Source organism: Meles meles, chromosome 17, assembly GCF_922984935.1.
Source record: "Meles meles chromosome 17, mMelMel3.1 paternal haplotype, whole genome shotgun sequence".
In the NCBI taxonomy this organism is placed as follows: domain Eukaryota; kingdom Metazoa; phylum Chordata; class Mammalia; order Carnivora; family Mustelidae; genus Meles; species Meles meles.
In genome coordinates, this window is record NC_060082.1 from 28,250,861 (window position 1) to 28,267,972 (window position 17,112).

General features: G+C 40.6%; 1 protein-coding gene across 12 annotated transcripts in view; it reads right to left on the reverse strand.

The window, feature by feature from the left end:
* PPP1R12B (protein phosphatase 1 regulatory subunit 12B) overlaps window positions 1-17,112 on the reverse strand; it is a 229,912-nt gene that overhangs the window by 113,784 nt on the left and 99,016 nt on the right. For 6 of the 12 annotated variants that reach the window (XM_045983430.1, XM_045983429.1, XM_045983428.1 and 3 more), the window contains 2 exons: window positions 16,128-16,307; window positions 12,397-12,579 (listed from right to left, as the gene is read on the reverse strand). In XM_045983430.1, the coding sequence (XP_045839386.1) occupies window positions 12,397-12,579; window positions 16,128-16,307 (363 nt within the window). Of the gene's footprint in view, window positions 1-2,809; window positions 2,845-6,959; window positions 7,015-12,396; window positions 12,580-16,127; window positions 16,308-17,112 lie in introns of those variants that run through there. The other 6 variants (XM_045983432.1, XM_045983431.1, XR_006815664.1 and 3 more) reach the window with 5 other exon arrangements.

The following is a 17,112-nucleotide window of genomic DNA, read 5'->3' on the forward strand; positions in this document are numbered from 1 at the left end:
TGCTCAGTGGTGTACAGTAAGCATGGACTTTAAATTCCAAAAGATCTGGTTTTGAATCCCTGTTTTGCCATTTACTAGCTCTGTGAGTGTGGGCAGGTTCCACAGTCTATCTGAGCCTTAATTTCCTTATACCTTTTAAGAAAGTAATATTACTTATCTCACAAAGCTGGGAGGATTAAATGCATCTAGGAGGGTACCGGCGTATAACACAACAAGCTTCCAAAAATAGGAATTCTCTTACCCCATTTAAACCAACTCATATGTTCAAAGCCAACTCAAATTCTACCTTCAGTGGCTTCACGAAGCCCTTTCTACCCACTCCATCCTCCCTCATTCATTCAACTTCTTCTCTGAACTTCAAATATACCTGAACACAGTTTTGCAGTCAAGGATATACAGTTCCTTAAGGTATACTCTTGGTTTACTGCGTGTGTATGTGGTGTCCCTGATCTTCTAGGCACTGCCCAGGACATAGCCCTTTCTTATTATACTCAGCACAATACTGAGCACAGAAACGGTCAGATGGCCATCAAAGACTTGAATCCAGTGATTTTAGAATCCAATACTACCTACAAATCTCCTAACTCCACTGACTAACCAATAAAGACTCTGAGACTGAAGAAGTTAAATGGCTTGCTTGAGACAGCATACACTGTGTGTTCAGCTGAAGAGGAAACTGGGGTCTCCTGCCCTGCCACCACGGAGTCTGCTGTGCTCTGCTGAAGCAGCACCCCAGCGATGTCCACAGAGGTCCTCCCCATGCCAGAAACACCTGCACTTCCTGTAGAAAAACACTTCACACGGAATGGGGTAAATACGCTTATCTGTAAACTGACCCAAACACAAAATCAGGTCTTAGGGCACCTTATATGACGTAGATCAACTGACATTCTTCTGCTGCCACCTTCTGGACAGAGTGTATTACTACATAGAGGCTCATTTTCACTGAGAAGTTTCTTCTATACATATTTACCCAACCCCTACTATGTATTAGGCTCTGTGGTATGCAGAAAACCCAATAAAAAAAGCATTCTCAAGAAGCTCACCATGTAGGGGCGCCTGGGTGGCTCAGTGGGTTAAAGCCTCTGCCTTCGGCTCAGGTCCTGATCCCAGGGTCCTGGGATGGAGCCCCACATCGGGCTCTCTGCTCAGCAGGGAGCCTGCTTCCCCCTCTCTCTCTGCCTACCTCTCTGCCTACTTGTGATCTCTGTCTGTCGAATAAATAAAATCTTAAAAAAAAAAAGAAGCTCACAATGTAGTAATGAGGAGAGACAACACCTAATTTAATTAATTAGTTAAAGCAGTCCTAAGAAAAGTGCTACCGGAGAACACTCAGGAGATCGTACTGAGTGCAGCCTGGAGCTGGGGAAGCAGGGGAGCCAGTGGTGGGTTTTCACCCCATGAATAGACTCTTGTTCAGCAGGGAAGGTGACAGAAGGCCTTTCCAGAAAGAAGGTCGAGCACAAAGAGGGTCATAAAAGGAAAAGCATGTTTGGGAAATAGCCAGAGTTTTATACCTGAGTACATAGAGTGATACGATGCCAAAGACACAAAGCCCAAGAAGAACAGTAGAGAGGGACAGGTGAGAAGAGCAGAAGTTTAGTTCTGGACAAGCTGAGCTCAGACTCTAGTGAGTGATCTCTCTACAGGGCTGAGATGACTACCCATCCACAGAATCCTTTACACAGCCGGACCCAGCACGATTTTGAATTTTGTCTAGAAAAATGGGTCCTCTGAATATAAAAGATAACTTAGGAAACTTCTCCTCTTGTAGGTATGGGAAAACATGTACTTCCATGAAGATTCAATGCGAATGTATGGTTTGTAGTATGTAAACAGCTCAATGAGCTAGTCTTTGCATTTTATAATTTCCTGTTCAAAGGCCAACTCCAGGAGTAGTCTAACCTTTCATTTACCTAAACCAGCTTCTCTCTGCAATTGTTCTACATATCCAACAATTTTTTTGTATTATTTATTCAAAATATATAATATTTAAGACTTAAAAAGATACAAAGAATATAACCACCAGGGGCGCCTGGGTGGCACAGTCAGTTAAGTGTTCAACTCTTGGGTTTCAGCTCAGGCTATGATTAAGGTCCTGGGATCGAGCCCCATGTCAGACTCAGTGCTCAGCGAGGAGTCTGCCTTCTTTCTCTCTGGCCCTCCCTCCTCTCTAAGTAAATAAATAAATCTTAAAAAAAAAAAAAAAAGAATACAACCACCACCTATCATCCAACTTAAGAATACATTACTGATATCAGTTTCTTCTTGAAAAGAGAAGCACGTTTCTACTTCTTGAAATTTTTAGTTGTCCTCTGCCACTCTAACCTCTTGGGTGGGATCCTTAAGTCACTGCACATGTTTAAATTCTTTAGGAATATGAAGAAACACCAGAGAAGTTCTAAACCGGTTATTCTGAACATTGTACATCTTAACTCTTTTTTTTTTTTTTAAAGACTTTATTTATTTATTCGACAGAGAGATCACTAGCAGGCAGAGAGGCAGGCAGAGAGAGAGAGAGGGAAGCGGGCTCCCTGCTGAGCAGAGAGCCTAATGCGGGGCTCGATCCCAGAACCCTGGGATCATGACCTGAGCTGAAGGCAGAGGCTTTAACTCACTGAGCCACCCAGATGCCCCATGTACATCTTATTCTTAAACACCCACCCTCTCCCTCTTCTCCCAACCACGCCACCATCCACACAAGATATGCAATCAAGTGAGCTTCCCAAAGGACCATAAGGAAGGGAAGAGCACTGAGAGTAGATACACACATCTAGGACATCAAAGCCAACAAGCAAAGAAATTTTACCTTCTGCTTCTGCTATTCCGTGCCCATTCCTGATGTCTCAACTCGGCATACCGAGTTAGCTCCCAAACACAGAAGGTGCTAGTAAATTATGGCAGGGGCTTGATTCAATTTCCCAGAACACAAAGATCAACTTCCTGTGCCTCGGATTTCCATAAAACCAGGAACAGTAAGGAACTCCACTGCCAGATCAAACCATTCTAGGTGAGAGCAGGTCAAGCTACCTGAGACACACCTTGCCACACACCTGTGCTGCAGCTTCCCAGAAGCCCAATTTTCACAAACAGGTGGCCACTCCTCGGACTGTCCTTCCCTAGTAACCTAGTAAACATCAGAGCTCATTTTATGAGATTGTTACAACATGGGAAAATCAAGTGGTAGGAGAGAAAGGGGAGGGAGATTTGAGAGCGGGCACATTTTGGTCCCTCCCACATGTCACCAATACAGCTCTGAAAAAAGAACCACTTTATCAGAAGAAGATTAACTGTAAAAACACAGCTGATAAGGGCTTTGAGTAGCAGGTGCTGGGTGAATGCTCACTTCACTCTGAAGTGGTTGGGGAACTGGGACAGAACCACTAGAGGCTCTACCGCACCAGGGAATGGATTCTTGTCCTTTCTTTGGAATGCATGTGTCCCGAAGGGGTGGGGGGGACGTTTTAAAGCTCCACTCCTCAACTGTTAAGTGGTGTGCTGAGGAATTACGTGACAAATGCCACTGTCTGGAAAATGAAGTGAGTTTGTGCCTTAACAGCTGTGGTTAGCAGCAGAAATATAGGAAAAAGATAAGACTTGGAAATTCAAGACCCTTAAATCTTACGGAAGTAACTCTAAGCAGGCAACATCCAGGTCTTCCTTCCCAGAACAGTTCGGTGGACCTATTTGGTCTTAGTGTTATTTTTAAACAGCTTTTTGGAGATACAATTCACATCCCCAGTTAAGCGTACCATTCAGTGGTTTTCTGTACACTCACAATTACATAGTTATCACCATCATCAATTTTGAAACATTTTCATCACCCCAGAAAGAAACCACATACGCATTAGCAGTCACTTTCCAGTTCATGTTTTTAAATATAGATCAACAGCATCATTCTCACTGGCGAAAGGGGACTGCATTGCACCAAAGCTAACCATTGCCCATTGCAAGCTGCACTGGCACTTTACCACTAATAAAGGAAAAGCAGTGCCAATCACACATGCTTTTCATCACCTTTTCAGCACTTGGTATAATAGTTACTGAAAGGGATCTTTCAGATTTAGACATATTTTGTACCAGCAAGGCACATAACTCAGTGACAGTAATGGAATACCTAGGACCAAATTCACGCATGCTCTAGAACAACCAGCAGTAAGACATCCTGGCTTTAGAGACATTGAAATGTGAAAAATGTTCACCCTAGAATCAACAGTATCAAATAGTGCATGCATGGTTTGGAGCGTCCTTGGTTACAAAACAACAGATACTGACATCACTAACTAGGCAGGAAAGGAATCACGAGAGCATAATCTATATATACTAATAAGGTAACATAGTAAGCCATCACCTAAGCAACCCAGAAACCCCCAGGATGGGGGCAGAAAATGTATCTATTGCTATACACATTTCACTCTCTTCCTGTTCAGCAGTCACAGTTAGGAAGAGAGAGAACTATCTCAGTAGAGAAAAATGTAGTAAGTTCAGCTTCTTTGCAGTCTTTTAGGCAGGGAGAGAAAAATACTAATTTTAGAATCAAAGCTGAGAGAGAGAGTAGAGGAGCTGTGGAATCCCCTTTCTAAGGTGCCTTTTCCAATGGACAACTGCCTGTCTTTAGCCTGGAGACAGTGAGATGAGTCAAATGACTTTAAAAAACCATGACTCAGAGTTTAATTACTTGGTTTAAATTTCTAACATTCCAAAGACGATGCCAAATTAATTTGCTGACAGCTTCACATTAGCAGGAATAATGACCTAGCTTATATGGACCCCAAGGGATTCAAGAAGGTCGGTAAGTGTGGTATATACAACTCAGCCAATACTGACCATACCCTGACCAAGCCCAGTCACATGCGGGCTATCTGGGAAAAGAATTAGCACCCAGCATTCAATTTTAGTTTTAGTTGTTTTTTTTTTTTAAAGATTTTATTTATTTATTTGACAGAGAGAGAGAGCAAGCATAAGCGGGGAGGAGGAGCAGAGGGAGAAGCAGGCTTCCCGCTGAGCAGGGAGCCCGATGTGGGGCTGGATCCCAGGACTCTGGGATCATGACCTGAGTGGAAGGCAGCTGCTTAACTGACGAGCTACCCAGGCGCCCCCAATTTTAGCTCACTGTGGAGAAAAACTATTTTGGCTGTTTCTCTTAAAAAAAAAAAAAAGGAAATGGCATCAATAAAAAAGATGTAAAATTCAGCATTAAGTGGTAGTATTTTGTCATCTAGATTTCATTTCTTATTGAAGTTGCATACATTAAAAAAAGAAAGATGCGAAATTCAGGGTTGGGTTGAGAGGCAAAAAAGTTAGAGGAGAAACAGAGCAAGAGGATCAAAGGCAGACACTATCAGACTCTAATATTAGCCAAGGGAACTGTTTACATTTCGTTGCTAAGGAAAACTTGGCGCTTTGGAAAATGAACCCAGCCACTACGCTATTGTGACAGCTGCCGCTTGGCTCTGATGCCCCTGCAGAGTTGTCTGCCGACTGCTTGCCACTTGCCCTTTCTGTCCCGCTGTCTGCCGGTCAAATCAACTCCTTTACAATCAGATGACCCTGTTGGTTTCTATAATCCTCAGGGTCACTCCGAAGACTAGATGACAGTGATTACGGTGCCATGGAGGTAGACTGCTGCATGCTGGGCTCCCGACTAAGATGGAGGGGCCCCTGAATCAAAACCTTTATTCTGAAATCCAAAAGAAGAAATGGTTGGTGAGCTCAGTGACAAGGGAAAAAAGAGGCCCAGGTGACATCTCCACTGTGCCTCTGACTCAGGTGTGCTATTAAGCAAATCATTCCACCTCTTAGGGCATCAGCAATTCCATTTGTAATAGAGGGAGTTTAACTCCTATTCTTTCCATCACGTAAAGAGAATACATTTGATCACCCTTGAGCTTTTCAGGAAAGAAACTTTGTAAATCCAAGATCATGCGCTTCTTCAAAGTAATAAACATTTCAGAAGTTCTGCCCTGAGCTTATGTAGCAAAATCTTAAATTATCTAAAATCCTGCAAACCTTGAAACTCTTAACTCTTTTGTTAACTCTTCAGTGACTATGGCCATCTTCACAGACTTATATCATAAGAAAGACTGTGGTTTCTGGAGTTAAATTTTTTTTTTCAAGCTCTCCTTCCTCTGCCCTGCTTATAATGGCAATACTTTATCACTCTGGAACTTCGGAAAATACAGGAAAAAAAAGAAAAGAAAAGAAAAAACTACCCTTGGCCCCCTCTGAAAAATCTAATGTTAAGATTTCCACGCTTATTATTGTCTGGTATCATAATCTATTTCTTTTGTCTCTAGCTCTGTCCATTCAACCATGTATCCGTAGTTATGAACTGAGGAGAGCACACAGTGTAAAGCTGAGACTCACTGTGAGCCAACTGGTACGCACATACCTGTCTACCCCTTCTTAGGACCAAATATTCTCAGAAAAGAAAAGCCAGCCGTGCAGCTTTATTGGCAAGACCTACTCCTCAGTCCTCTTACACTGCAAATGGAGATTCTTTCTGGAAGATGGCTTTTCCACTGGGTAAGTCTCCCTGTGGCCAGTTTTAAAGCCCCATTTATCCCAGTGCTCACTAATTGCTTCAAATTGGACCTGTGAATGTGAGCTTCAGGCCTCCATCATGGTTCCCAGCAGGAGTCCAAATGCTTCCACAAGGAGCTGATTACAGAGAAAGCTGCAGCTTCAAGAGAAGAATTAGCACCCAGCATGCTCTTTCAAAAGGAAAATTTAGCTGTTTTCAAAACATGTGATTTTTTTTTTTTCTTTCAGCTTATGTTTGTCTAGAGGGAGAGATTCTAAATGGCTTTAATTCTGTAAAGGCTTAAATGATATGTTTTATTTGATCAAGTCATTCCCCAGCTGAAAATACTTCAATGGTATTCCATAGCTTTGAAAACAGAAGTTCAAGTTTCTTAGCATAGCACAACAAAAATCTACATGGTTTGGTTCCTGCCTACCTCTCTAGCTCCACAATTTCCAAAGTATACCCAGTGGGATACCAGTCTTGGGTTTCTGTGAAGAAAAACAAAACAGAACTATTCGATGGACACAGAAATTTGGAAAATGCTGCAAATTCTAACCACCCCCACACTCTTCTTTCCCCACCCAACTCCCCCCACCCACGCCCACCCCCTGAGAGAAAGGATCCTGAGGCGGCTTTGGAGTAATTCTGTTTAACTTTGTGTAACTGTTCTTTCACAAACTCATTTGCCCACGGATTTTTTTTTTTTTTTAAATTTTGATTCATCTAAATCTACTTCACAAAGACACTTTCAGAAATACAACACTGGGCCTTGCCTTCTCCCTGCTTCAGGCATATTAAACTTGTTTCTTGAATTTCTTGTGTGCCCTCTAAAATACCAGCATCCTATTACTACTCAGAGTTCACTTCCAGCTGCCTTCAAAATTCAGCTTCCACTCACCTCTGGCATACCTTCTCTGTCGCCCTACTCAGTCTGATTTAGTCCTCCCTCCTCTGTGCCCCCATAACAATCTATACACATCCTTATCAGAGCACTTAACAACTGACTATATTATTTGATTTGCTTGTTTGCCTTCCCACAATAGATAAATTTAAACTCTCAAGGGCAGGAAAGACGTTTTTCTTTGACCTTGTATCTCTAATAACTGTGCCTGGCACATGGCAGTCCGTCAATAAAGGGTTGGTAGACGGCTTGACATATGTGGATTCCCATTTAAATAGGAATTTATATAGGAACAACATGTTTTCAAAATATTTTATTCTAGGCACCACTTCTGATTAATTGGCCATTTTTACAGATGTGTCTACCCTCAATACAACTGGTTCACATCTAGTTATTGTTACCAAATTAAATAATAGTTTGAGGTTTCTGATTTGTATCCAAAAATCCTACTACATAGTGATCTGCATGTACCACTTCTAAAAGTAGCTAAGTATCTAAGAACCCGCATCTATGAACTTTTCCTCGAGTGGTTCATTTCCTACGTGAGTTTGTCTTTGGTAGGCAACAGTTTTACAGAAATCCTTGGTACCCTGGGTCGTCGATGTGTTTCTTCACGGTGGTTTCAAATTGCTTGTGCCTATGGCCTCAGGGTTTCAAGAATGCAAACCTATTTTCTATGTAAATTCTCAGCTTGGGTCAGGGGTGCCTGGGTGGTGCACTGGGTTAAGCATCCAACCCTTGGTCTGAGTCAGCTCAGGTCATGATCTCAGGGTCCTGAGATCAAGCCCCACATCGGGCTCCCCACTCAGCATGGAGTCGGCCTGAGATTCTCTCTCTCTCCTTCTATCCCTCTGCACTGCGCACGCATGCTCTTTCTCTCAAACAAACAAACAAACAAACAAATAAATAAAATTCTTGGCTTGGGATTTCCACACATATATATGGGTAGTAAAAAACTTCCCACAGAAGACTTTTCTGTCCCTGCTCAGACCCTGGAATAGGCGCCATCCTTGACACTTCTTTAGGCCACAGACAAAGCATCCTTTTCATGAACTGGGCAGCCTTTCGAGAACTCTAGCTTTATACGGGTTCTTACTTACAGCTCCTAACCTAGTCAGATCCAAAGCCATACTTTGTACACCTACACATGGGCATTAAAATCTGAGCCTCCAGACACTGACTTCTGGTCTAGAGGTCTTATACCAACCCCGGGCCACTCAAACCATTCTGGCTTTTGGATTCTCCTCATTTTTGTCACTTCACAGTTTCCTTTCACTTTTCTAAACTCAACTATATTTTCTTACATTTATAATGGGAAAAGGGTCCTTATAAACTCATCTACCATGTTGTTAAATGTTTTCCTAAATAAATTGCAAGTCCATTCACTTTTTTTTTTTAAGATTTTTATTTATTTATTTGAGAGAGAATGAGTGAGAGAGAGCATGAGAGAGAGGGGAAGGTCAGAGGGAGAAGCAGACTCCCCAAGGAGCTGGGAGCCCGATGCAGGACTCGATCCTGGAAGTCCGGGATCACGACCTGAGCCGAAGGCAGTCGCTCAACCAACTGAGCCACCCAGGCACCCTCTATTCACTTTTTTCGGTCTCTTTTGCTACTACCCTTGGGCAAGCCACTGCTCTCTCTCATGCACCTTTCTTCTGCAATGGTGTCCTTACCGGTCCTCCCACATCTACTCCTGTCCATCCTTCCCATGTCCAATTCATATGGACTACTGTAACCAGAGTTTAAAAGCCAGAATTTAAAAAAATGTAAGTCAGATCATGTTATCTTTTTGCTTTTTGGATATTTTCTATAAGACTCAGCAATTCTGCACCTACATATATATTCAAGAGAAATAAAAACATAGGTCCACACAAAAACTCGTACACCTGTTCACAGTAACGTAAATCAAAATAGCCAAAAGGTGGAAAGAACCCAAATGTCCACCAACGTATAAATGGCAAAGAAAATGCAGTATATCCACACAATGGAATAGTGTTTAGCCATAAAAAAGAATAAAGTGCCGATACATGCTACTACATGGATGAACCCTGAAAACATTATTCGAAGTGAAAGAAGTCAGTCACAAAGACCACATATTGATTCCATTTATATGAAATGTCCAGAATAGGCAACTCCATAGAAACAGAAAGTAGATCAGTGGTTGCTGAGGTCTAGGGAATGGGGAGATGGGGGTGGGAGTAAGAGGGACAATAACGAGGGGTATGGGATTTCTTTTTAAGATGATGACAATGTCCTAAAATTGACTGTGGTAATCACTGCACATATCTGTGAATATACCCCAAATGACTGAACTGTACACCTTAAATTATATGGTATATAAATTATATCTTTATAAAGCTGTTAAAAAAATGCTCCCAGGGGCGCCTGGGTGGCTCAGTGGGTTAAAGCCTCTGCCTTCGGCTCAGGTCATGATCCCAGGGTCCTGGGATCGAGCCCCGCATCGGGCTCTCTGCTCCGCAGGGAGCCTGCTTCCTCCTCTCTCTCTGCCTGCTTCTCTGCCTAGTTGTGATTTCTCTCTGTCAAATAAATAAAATAAAATAAAATAAAATGTTCCCAGTAGCTCATCATTGTTCTTAACATATATATCCAAAATCTTTGTCCTTGTCTCTAAGACTTTGCATTATATAGCTCCTACTTATTCCTCAAGCCTCACCTTAGATTGCTCTTTCCCTAACTCTCTACCCCAAAGTCACAACATCTTCTCTCAAATTCTCCAAAGGGGGCGCCTGGGTGGCTCAGTTGTTAAGTGTCTGCCTTCGGCTCAGGTCCTGATCCAAGGGTCCTGGGATGGAGCCCTGCACTGGGCTCCCTGCTCAGCGGGCAGCCTGCTTCTCCCTCTCCTGCTCTCCCTGCTTGTGTTCCCTAGATTGTTGTGTCTCTCTCTCTCAAAAAAATAAAATCTTTCTCCCCCCCCAAATTCTCCAAAGGATCAAGCACCTTCCCACCTTAGTGGCTTTTCAACAGTCATATTTTCTGGCAGGAATGTTTATCCCCTTCTCCCAGCTGTTATTTACCCTCTACACTTTGAGTGTCATCCTCTTAAGATAACCTTCTCCTGCCCTAACAACTCATACTACTTCTCCACAGTATATATCACATTAGTGTTCGTTTTTCTTCACTACCGTGTATGTTTGCCAAGAGCTGAGACTGTTTTTCTCATTCACTACTCTATTACCGAGGTTCACCATAGTACTTTGCAATGGCCGATGCTCAATAAGTATTTTGAACAGAATGAATGCTGGTGACCGAGTCCAACAGCTCTTTATGTAATATCTTCTTATTTATCTTATTTGTCTAATAAAGATTATTTACTATCGAATAAATATCTAATGTCTCCCTATTACCTTGCACCATTCTAAAAATGCACTTACCTTGAAACACCACATTCATGTAATTCAGTGATGTTTTGATATAATTCTTCTACTCCTATATTTGCTGCTTCTTGAGGAATTATGTCCTAGTGGCAATATATGGTACACAGTACGTAAAACTTCTAAAACAAAATTAAAATCTGTAGCAGGCGCTACATTTTGTTTGTAGGTTATAAAAATTCCAGAAGACAGTAACTATCTCTCTAGGTTTCTCTAAATAATGGTGCATGCAATGAGTATTTAATAATGTAGTTTGATAAAAGGCCTGATTTAGCCATCCTTTCAGGGATCATGATCTTAATGATGAATTTAACTCATTTTACTTGCCTCAGCCCAGAAGGATTTTTTTAAAGGGAGTTTTTTTCACCTAATATTCAGAAAAAAATTAATTTTGCATTTAGTTCCCAGATGAAACTAATAATACCTTAATTCCATCTGAGCTATTAAATATATAAACATTAAATATTCAAGATTGATTTATTAAAATTTCCTTAGCTGGAAACCAATGAAAAGATGACGCTCTGTAATGTGTTAGCCCAGAAAACTGACTTCCTTCTATTTTTATATAAAGAAATGAAAAAAAGAAAGGAAGGAATTAAAAGAAAGGAAAAGAAAGGAAGAAGAAAAACACCATTCTTCAACTCACTTAACATCTCTCTTCAACTTCTCAGAATTTTATTCTTCGAACTGTCTTTACAATAAACAAACATCTAAAAAGTTTAACTCGTTACATCTTATAGATGATAAGACTTCTTGATTTATTGCACATATACACCCACTCACAAACATAAAATCTTCTTCCTTTGGATATTCAAAAGAAAATGAAGCCAGATGGAAATTTAAATTTTGATAAGATTTCACTTCTTTTTCCAGTCTTAAAAAAGGGATAAGTATGGCTTCAGTTTTTAAGTAGATCTGAAACAGCCAAATGGAGGGCATTCTATTTTTTCCACTTTTTCAAGTGGGTGAAAATGTCCCATTTTTCTTGGTCACATTTTCCAAGATCTCTTAATGTTATCAAAAAGTTCTTCTTAGTGTCTACCTTAAATCTCTCCTGCGCCAATCATGACTGCTCTCTCATAATTTTTCTTGGAAGAAATTGTACAGTAACGAATCCCTATCCTTCCACCATATCTATTCAGTTTTTTTTCTGGTATTTTTTAACGAATTAAAATGATATCCTAGCTTTATTTCTCTGAGTCTTTTTCATGATACTGCTTTTCTTTGCTGCCGGAAAAGTCTTCATCGACTCCTCAGAACAAAAGAAAAGATTCTTCTCTGTGTTTCAGGTTCTCATCACAAAATGGGGAAAATATGCCTGACCCTGATTTCTTTTATAAGACAAGTGGAAAAGAGATATGCCTATATTCATAACAGAGTAAGTATCTATGTTAAATAATCAGAAATAATTAAGAGCTCCATCAAAAGTCTCCCAGAGGCAAAACAGAAAACCCAAACTGTAATATAAAGATCTACTTTCATAAATGTATTTGGGGTTGGGGGAAAGACTTCACACCCACTCCTTTATCTCCTACCTTAAAGCAGAATCCCGCAAATGCAATCAGTACAGAACATACCTTCTCCTGTCCCGGGCTTCCACAGAGGAGTCTGTTCCAGGAGCAGAGAGCTGAGTGGCAGTTGTAACCCCATTGGCAGTGCTAGGTGGAGGGCGATTAGTGATCACACAGAGCGGGGTGCTAGAAGAGACATTGTCTACTGTTTTCTCTGTTGTTGAGTCAGCCTGGGATTTGTAAGGAGTCCTGAAACCAAAAACACAAAAACACAAGCAGAAAGAGAATGGTCAGGCGTGCTACATAACAAAGCCCTAGCACACAGACAGAGGGTCTGAGATAAGTTTAACTAGAGAATCTTCTGGCTCAGATTTTATTTGCTGGTTGACTGGTTTTTTAAATTCTGAGCTCTTAAATCTTAGAACAGTATGATTACACATTTACTATGATATCCTCTGCCCAAAGAGTTCTATTTCATGAATTTTTTTTTTAAGATTAAAAATTTTTAAAAAAATTAGCTATGGCACAAGGAAGATAGTAACATATGCAAGAGTGCTTTAAATGATCCCTGAGTACCATCTGGTCTCCACACACACGCACACACAGAGGCAGGGCCTCTCCACACACATGAAAACAACACTAAAGTCACTTACGATATTAATCTCCACCTGCCCCTTAATTCTCGGCAGTAGGAGTCTGTGGTAGTTCTCAGTCTAGATTAGATGACCATCTTCTTGGATTCCAGATATATGGGATAAACACAACCTCAGTATGTCTAGCTCTTTCTCACCTAGCTCAGCAACTGCTCTCTATTTAACCAAATGGCCTGACGGCCTGTATCCTTACGTGCATACATGAGCCACAGAAACAAAAACTATTAAGATTCTATATGTAACCTTAACTGCAGACTTTCCAACAGCAAGCTGTATAATTAAACTCATTTACATGAAAACAAGATCTTTGTTTCTTAACAAAGAGTTGAGAGCAACCATTGGCTCTCCACCCAAAAAGCTATCATTTGTGATGTCACAGCTTGTTGCTGGGGTAACAGAGATCCAAAATTGATATTCACAGAGATGGGAAAAGCAATGAAAATAAGAATGTTAAAAATCTGGGTTTTTTTTTTTCACCTACTCACAATTACCAGAAATGCTTATAAGTAGCCATAAGCTCATTTTCAAATAATCACATCATTAGAATAAGCTTGAAAGCAATAATCAGATTGTAAAAATCTAAACAGGGTACCTAGATGCAAATATAAAAATAGAACAGTTTTGAAGTGATATCTAAAAAACACAAGCCACTTCTCCAGAAGCAATTAATGACTCAGAAAAAAGGTGAAATTAAATTCCTCAGACTTATAAGATGTATAAGTCTATAGCACATACCAATAAAATTAGCCAGAAACAAAGCTATAAAAAATTACACTTATCAAAACCTTACCTGACTTTCTTTTTAGGTTAGTAACATGTTTTGTTCTCTCTGTGATTTTTTCTGCTGTAGAAATGCCAAGGATTTTATTTTACTGAATTACAGACTACGACTTGAACTATTATTTTGATGTGTGGTACGATTTTACAAGTAGAATGTTAGGAGCAGAATAGGAAGGGACACCTGGGTGGCTCAGCCAGTTAAGTGTCTGCCTTCAGCTCAGGTCATAATCCCAGAGACCTAGGATTGAGTCCCATAGTGGGCTCCTTGCTCAGTGGGAAGCCTACTTCTCTGCCTGCTGCTCCTCCTGCTTGCACACACCCTCTATCTCTAATAAATAAATAAAATCTTAAAAAAAAAAAAAAAAGATTGCCAGAATAGGAAAAGCTCCAAAGCAGGCATCAGAGGCTCTGGAACTACTGGGGCTACATTGCAGCCAAGTTAACCTCTCTAGTCTCTTCATCTGTAAAATGGGAATAATGATACCATAAAATCCAGGGGTCTTGTGATAATTAAATAAAATAATTTATGAAGAACACTTAGTATTGACAAATACTTAGTATTGACAAAAACAAAACATAAGCTCAGTGGAAACAAAATAGTTAAATAGGATCTCTGACATGGACAAATCTAGGTTCAAACTCTGCCTCGATTCCTTACTAGATGTGACCTTGGGCAGATGAATAAGGTTTGGGTCTCAGTTTCCATGTCTATAAAATAAAAATGGTACTTCATATATTGGAGGTCTCCTTATAAACAATGTACATGTGCCTGAGATAGCGAGTTGCCTGACCCATATTCATTTTCCTTTTCTTCCTAACAGAACCCACACATTACTGAGGCCAGCATTGTACTTAGTTAAAAATTCACATTTTCCAAAGTCTCCCCGGCTGCTAGAGGTAGCCAGTTGAGACATAAGTAGAAATCGGTGCTTTGGGGGAACCTCCGTTCAGAGGCCTTCCCTCTTTGTGTATTTCTCCCTTTCTTCCTTCTTCCAACCTACAATGCAGTCATGACTCCTAGAGCTTCAACAGCTGTTTTGTGCCATGAGGCAACCCATGGAAATGGAAGCATGATTTAAGGATTGTGAAGCAGAAAGACATTAGGATCCAGGATTCTTTAATGACTTCAAAGCTATGGTGCCAGCCCTGCCTATTTCTGGACTTTCTTAAGTGAGAGAGAAAAAAAAAAAAAAAACCTTTATCATATTTTAGCCTTAATTATTTAGATTTACTGCTATATGGGAGTAAACCAATTGCTCGTGTAATTTTTGTAATTACCTAAGCCAATGCTTGGCACATGATAGGGTTCAACAAATGGCAGCCGTTACTATTTCTCCCTAGTCTTAGCTCTTAATACTTAAGCAAGTAACCTCTCTTGAGTTTCAGTTTCTTTGTCTATGGTATAATATTTACTATGCCTGTGCAGATGAATTATTGTAAGGGTCTAATAAATTTCTACATAATTATACAGTATTATTAATAATAATCCAACCCGAGGCTATCTCTCTGAGCCAACCAATGCTCACCAGTTATTTTAAGGAAAGAAATATAATAAATGGACAAAAATCAATCAAGCGCTACCATCAGCAAGTGTTCTTGCAGCAACAAGCAACACTATCATCATTGCTTTTCATTTTCTTTGTGTCAGTTCCAGAAACAAGCCCTCAAAAAGCAGTCCCTTTACCATACCCCAAAGTGACAAAGGTCTCTGACCATACATACAGGGTCAAAAGCCAGAGTCAAACCCACAGCTGAAGTGCTGCTGCACTTTCACAATGAAGCCTTGCCCATGCTACCCCCATGCTACCCCTTAGACAGACTAGACACCACTGCCCCACGAATACCACAAATCTAGACAAATTTAGACAAACACAAATCTCTTCCCTCCCATGGTGTTTCCAGCAAAATGCTCTCATTGACTGGGAATTTTCAGAAAGCTATAGGAAGCTTTTGGAACAAGAGTTAGCTTTTCTTCTGATTTGGGTTTGTATCTCATCCTCTGAAAAAAAGAATAAGTAGAAAAGATTCCTACTCACAATTACTGGAAAATTAATGTAAGTGAAGTATGGGGATATTTTTAATATGTGTTTTCCCATAATAGGATGACCCTTACACAGGAATCACACAACAGAAGTCATTTTAAGTTGATGTCTAAACACCAAGTACCAAGATATATACCCAGTGAGCAACGGCTGAGTGGCTAATACAAGTCCAAACAAAACATCCTTGTTAAATCATGGACATTTTCACAAGAATTCAAACTTGCTTCCCCAGTGCCAAAGTCTCTTTGGTTCGAATCTCATGTGTGCATCTAGAGGCATGAGTTTCAATGACTGTAACTCAAATGGCCCCAAGAAGCCTTACCTGCCATGGTGTACAGATGCAGTAGTGTTTGCACTGATTGGTGCAGGGCAAGAAGAGGCAGGTTGCCACTTGCTGCCCCGAGAGGTAGATGAACCAATGGTAATGGGTGAGGTAGCAGATGGATTGCGATTGGCTGAAATGTAGGGACTTGTGGGGTCACTACTTCTACCAAATGAAGCACTGCAAAACAGCACACAGTCACTTTCTTCAGGACATGCTGCTCACCCACCATTTCCCAGCACCACCTTCCCCCCCAAGATTGTGCATTTAAAAGGAATGTAGACCAAAGAGAGGGTACGGCAACTGGGAAGTGGAGTGAGTGATCAACTCCAGCTAGAGCTGGGTCACTGGCAGCAAGCAGGCATCTGTCAATCATCCAAAAGAGTGAAGGAACATGGAGGAGAGATGATATGCAATAAGAGAAAGCAAAAGAGTAGTATACAGGAACAGAAGAGGGGCTAAGAAATATTAGCAAATAGAATAATTTTATTAGAAAAAGTAATTCCCAACAAACCCCAAGGCAAAAAATCATGCAACCCCAAATGTCTACCTGATACAGAAGTAGCAGTGCAAAAGCTAAAGTTAAGACCAAGAATTTGGAGAGGTTTTGGAGTAGCAATTTAAAATGAAAAAGTGGAGAAGAATAAAAAAGCTCTATGGGGAAAAAAAAGTCTCTGAGAACTGTGGTTATTTATCCTAAAACGTGTCTTGGGAGGATTCAAGGTTTCAAGTCTAGAACATAATACTGCATGGGCAACAGAAGGCAACTTTCCTTTGTTTCAAATGAAGATAAGTAAGAACCATCTCAATCGAAGCAAAAAATTATTTGGATTAGAATTTTTTTAAAAAGTCTTGACTATTTTGTAATGAGACACAAGCAGGGGTGACCAAGACAAACCATGAAGCCTTCTTTGGTAAAGATGCATTTTATTGGGACACAGGAAAGAAATTTCTGCCCAAGGACAAGAGATGAACTAGAAGAAAA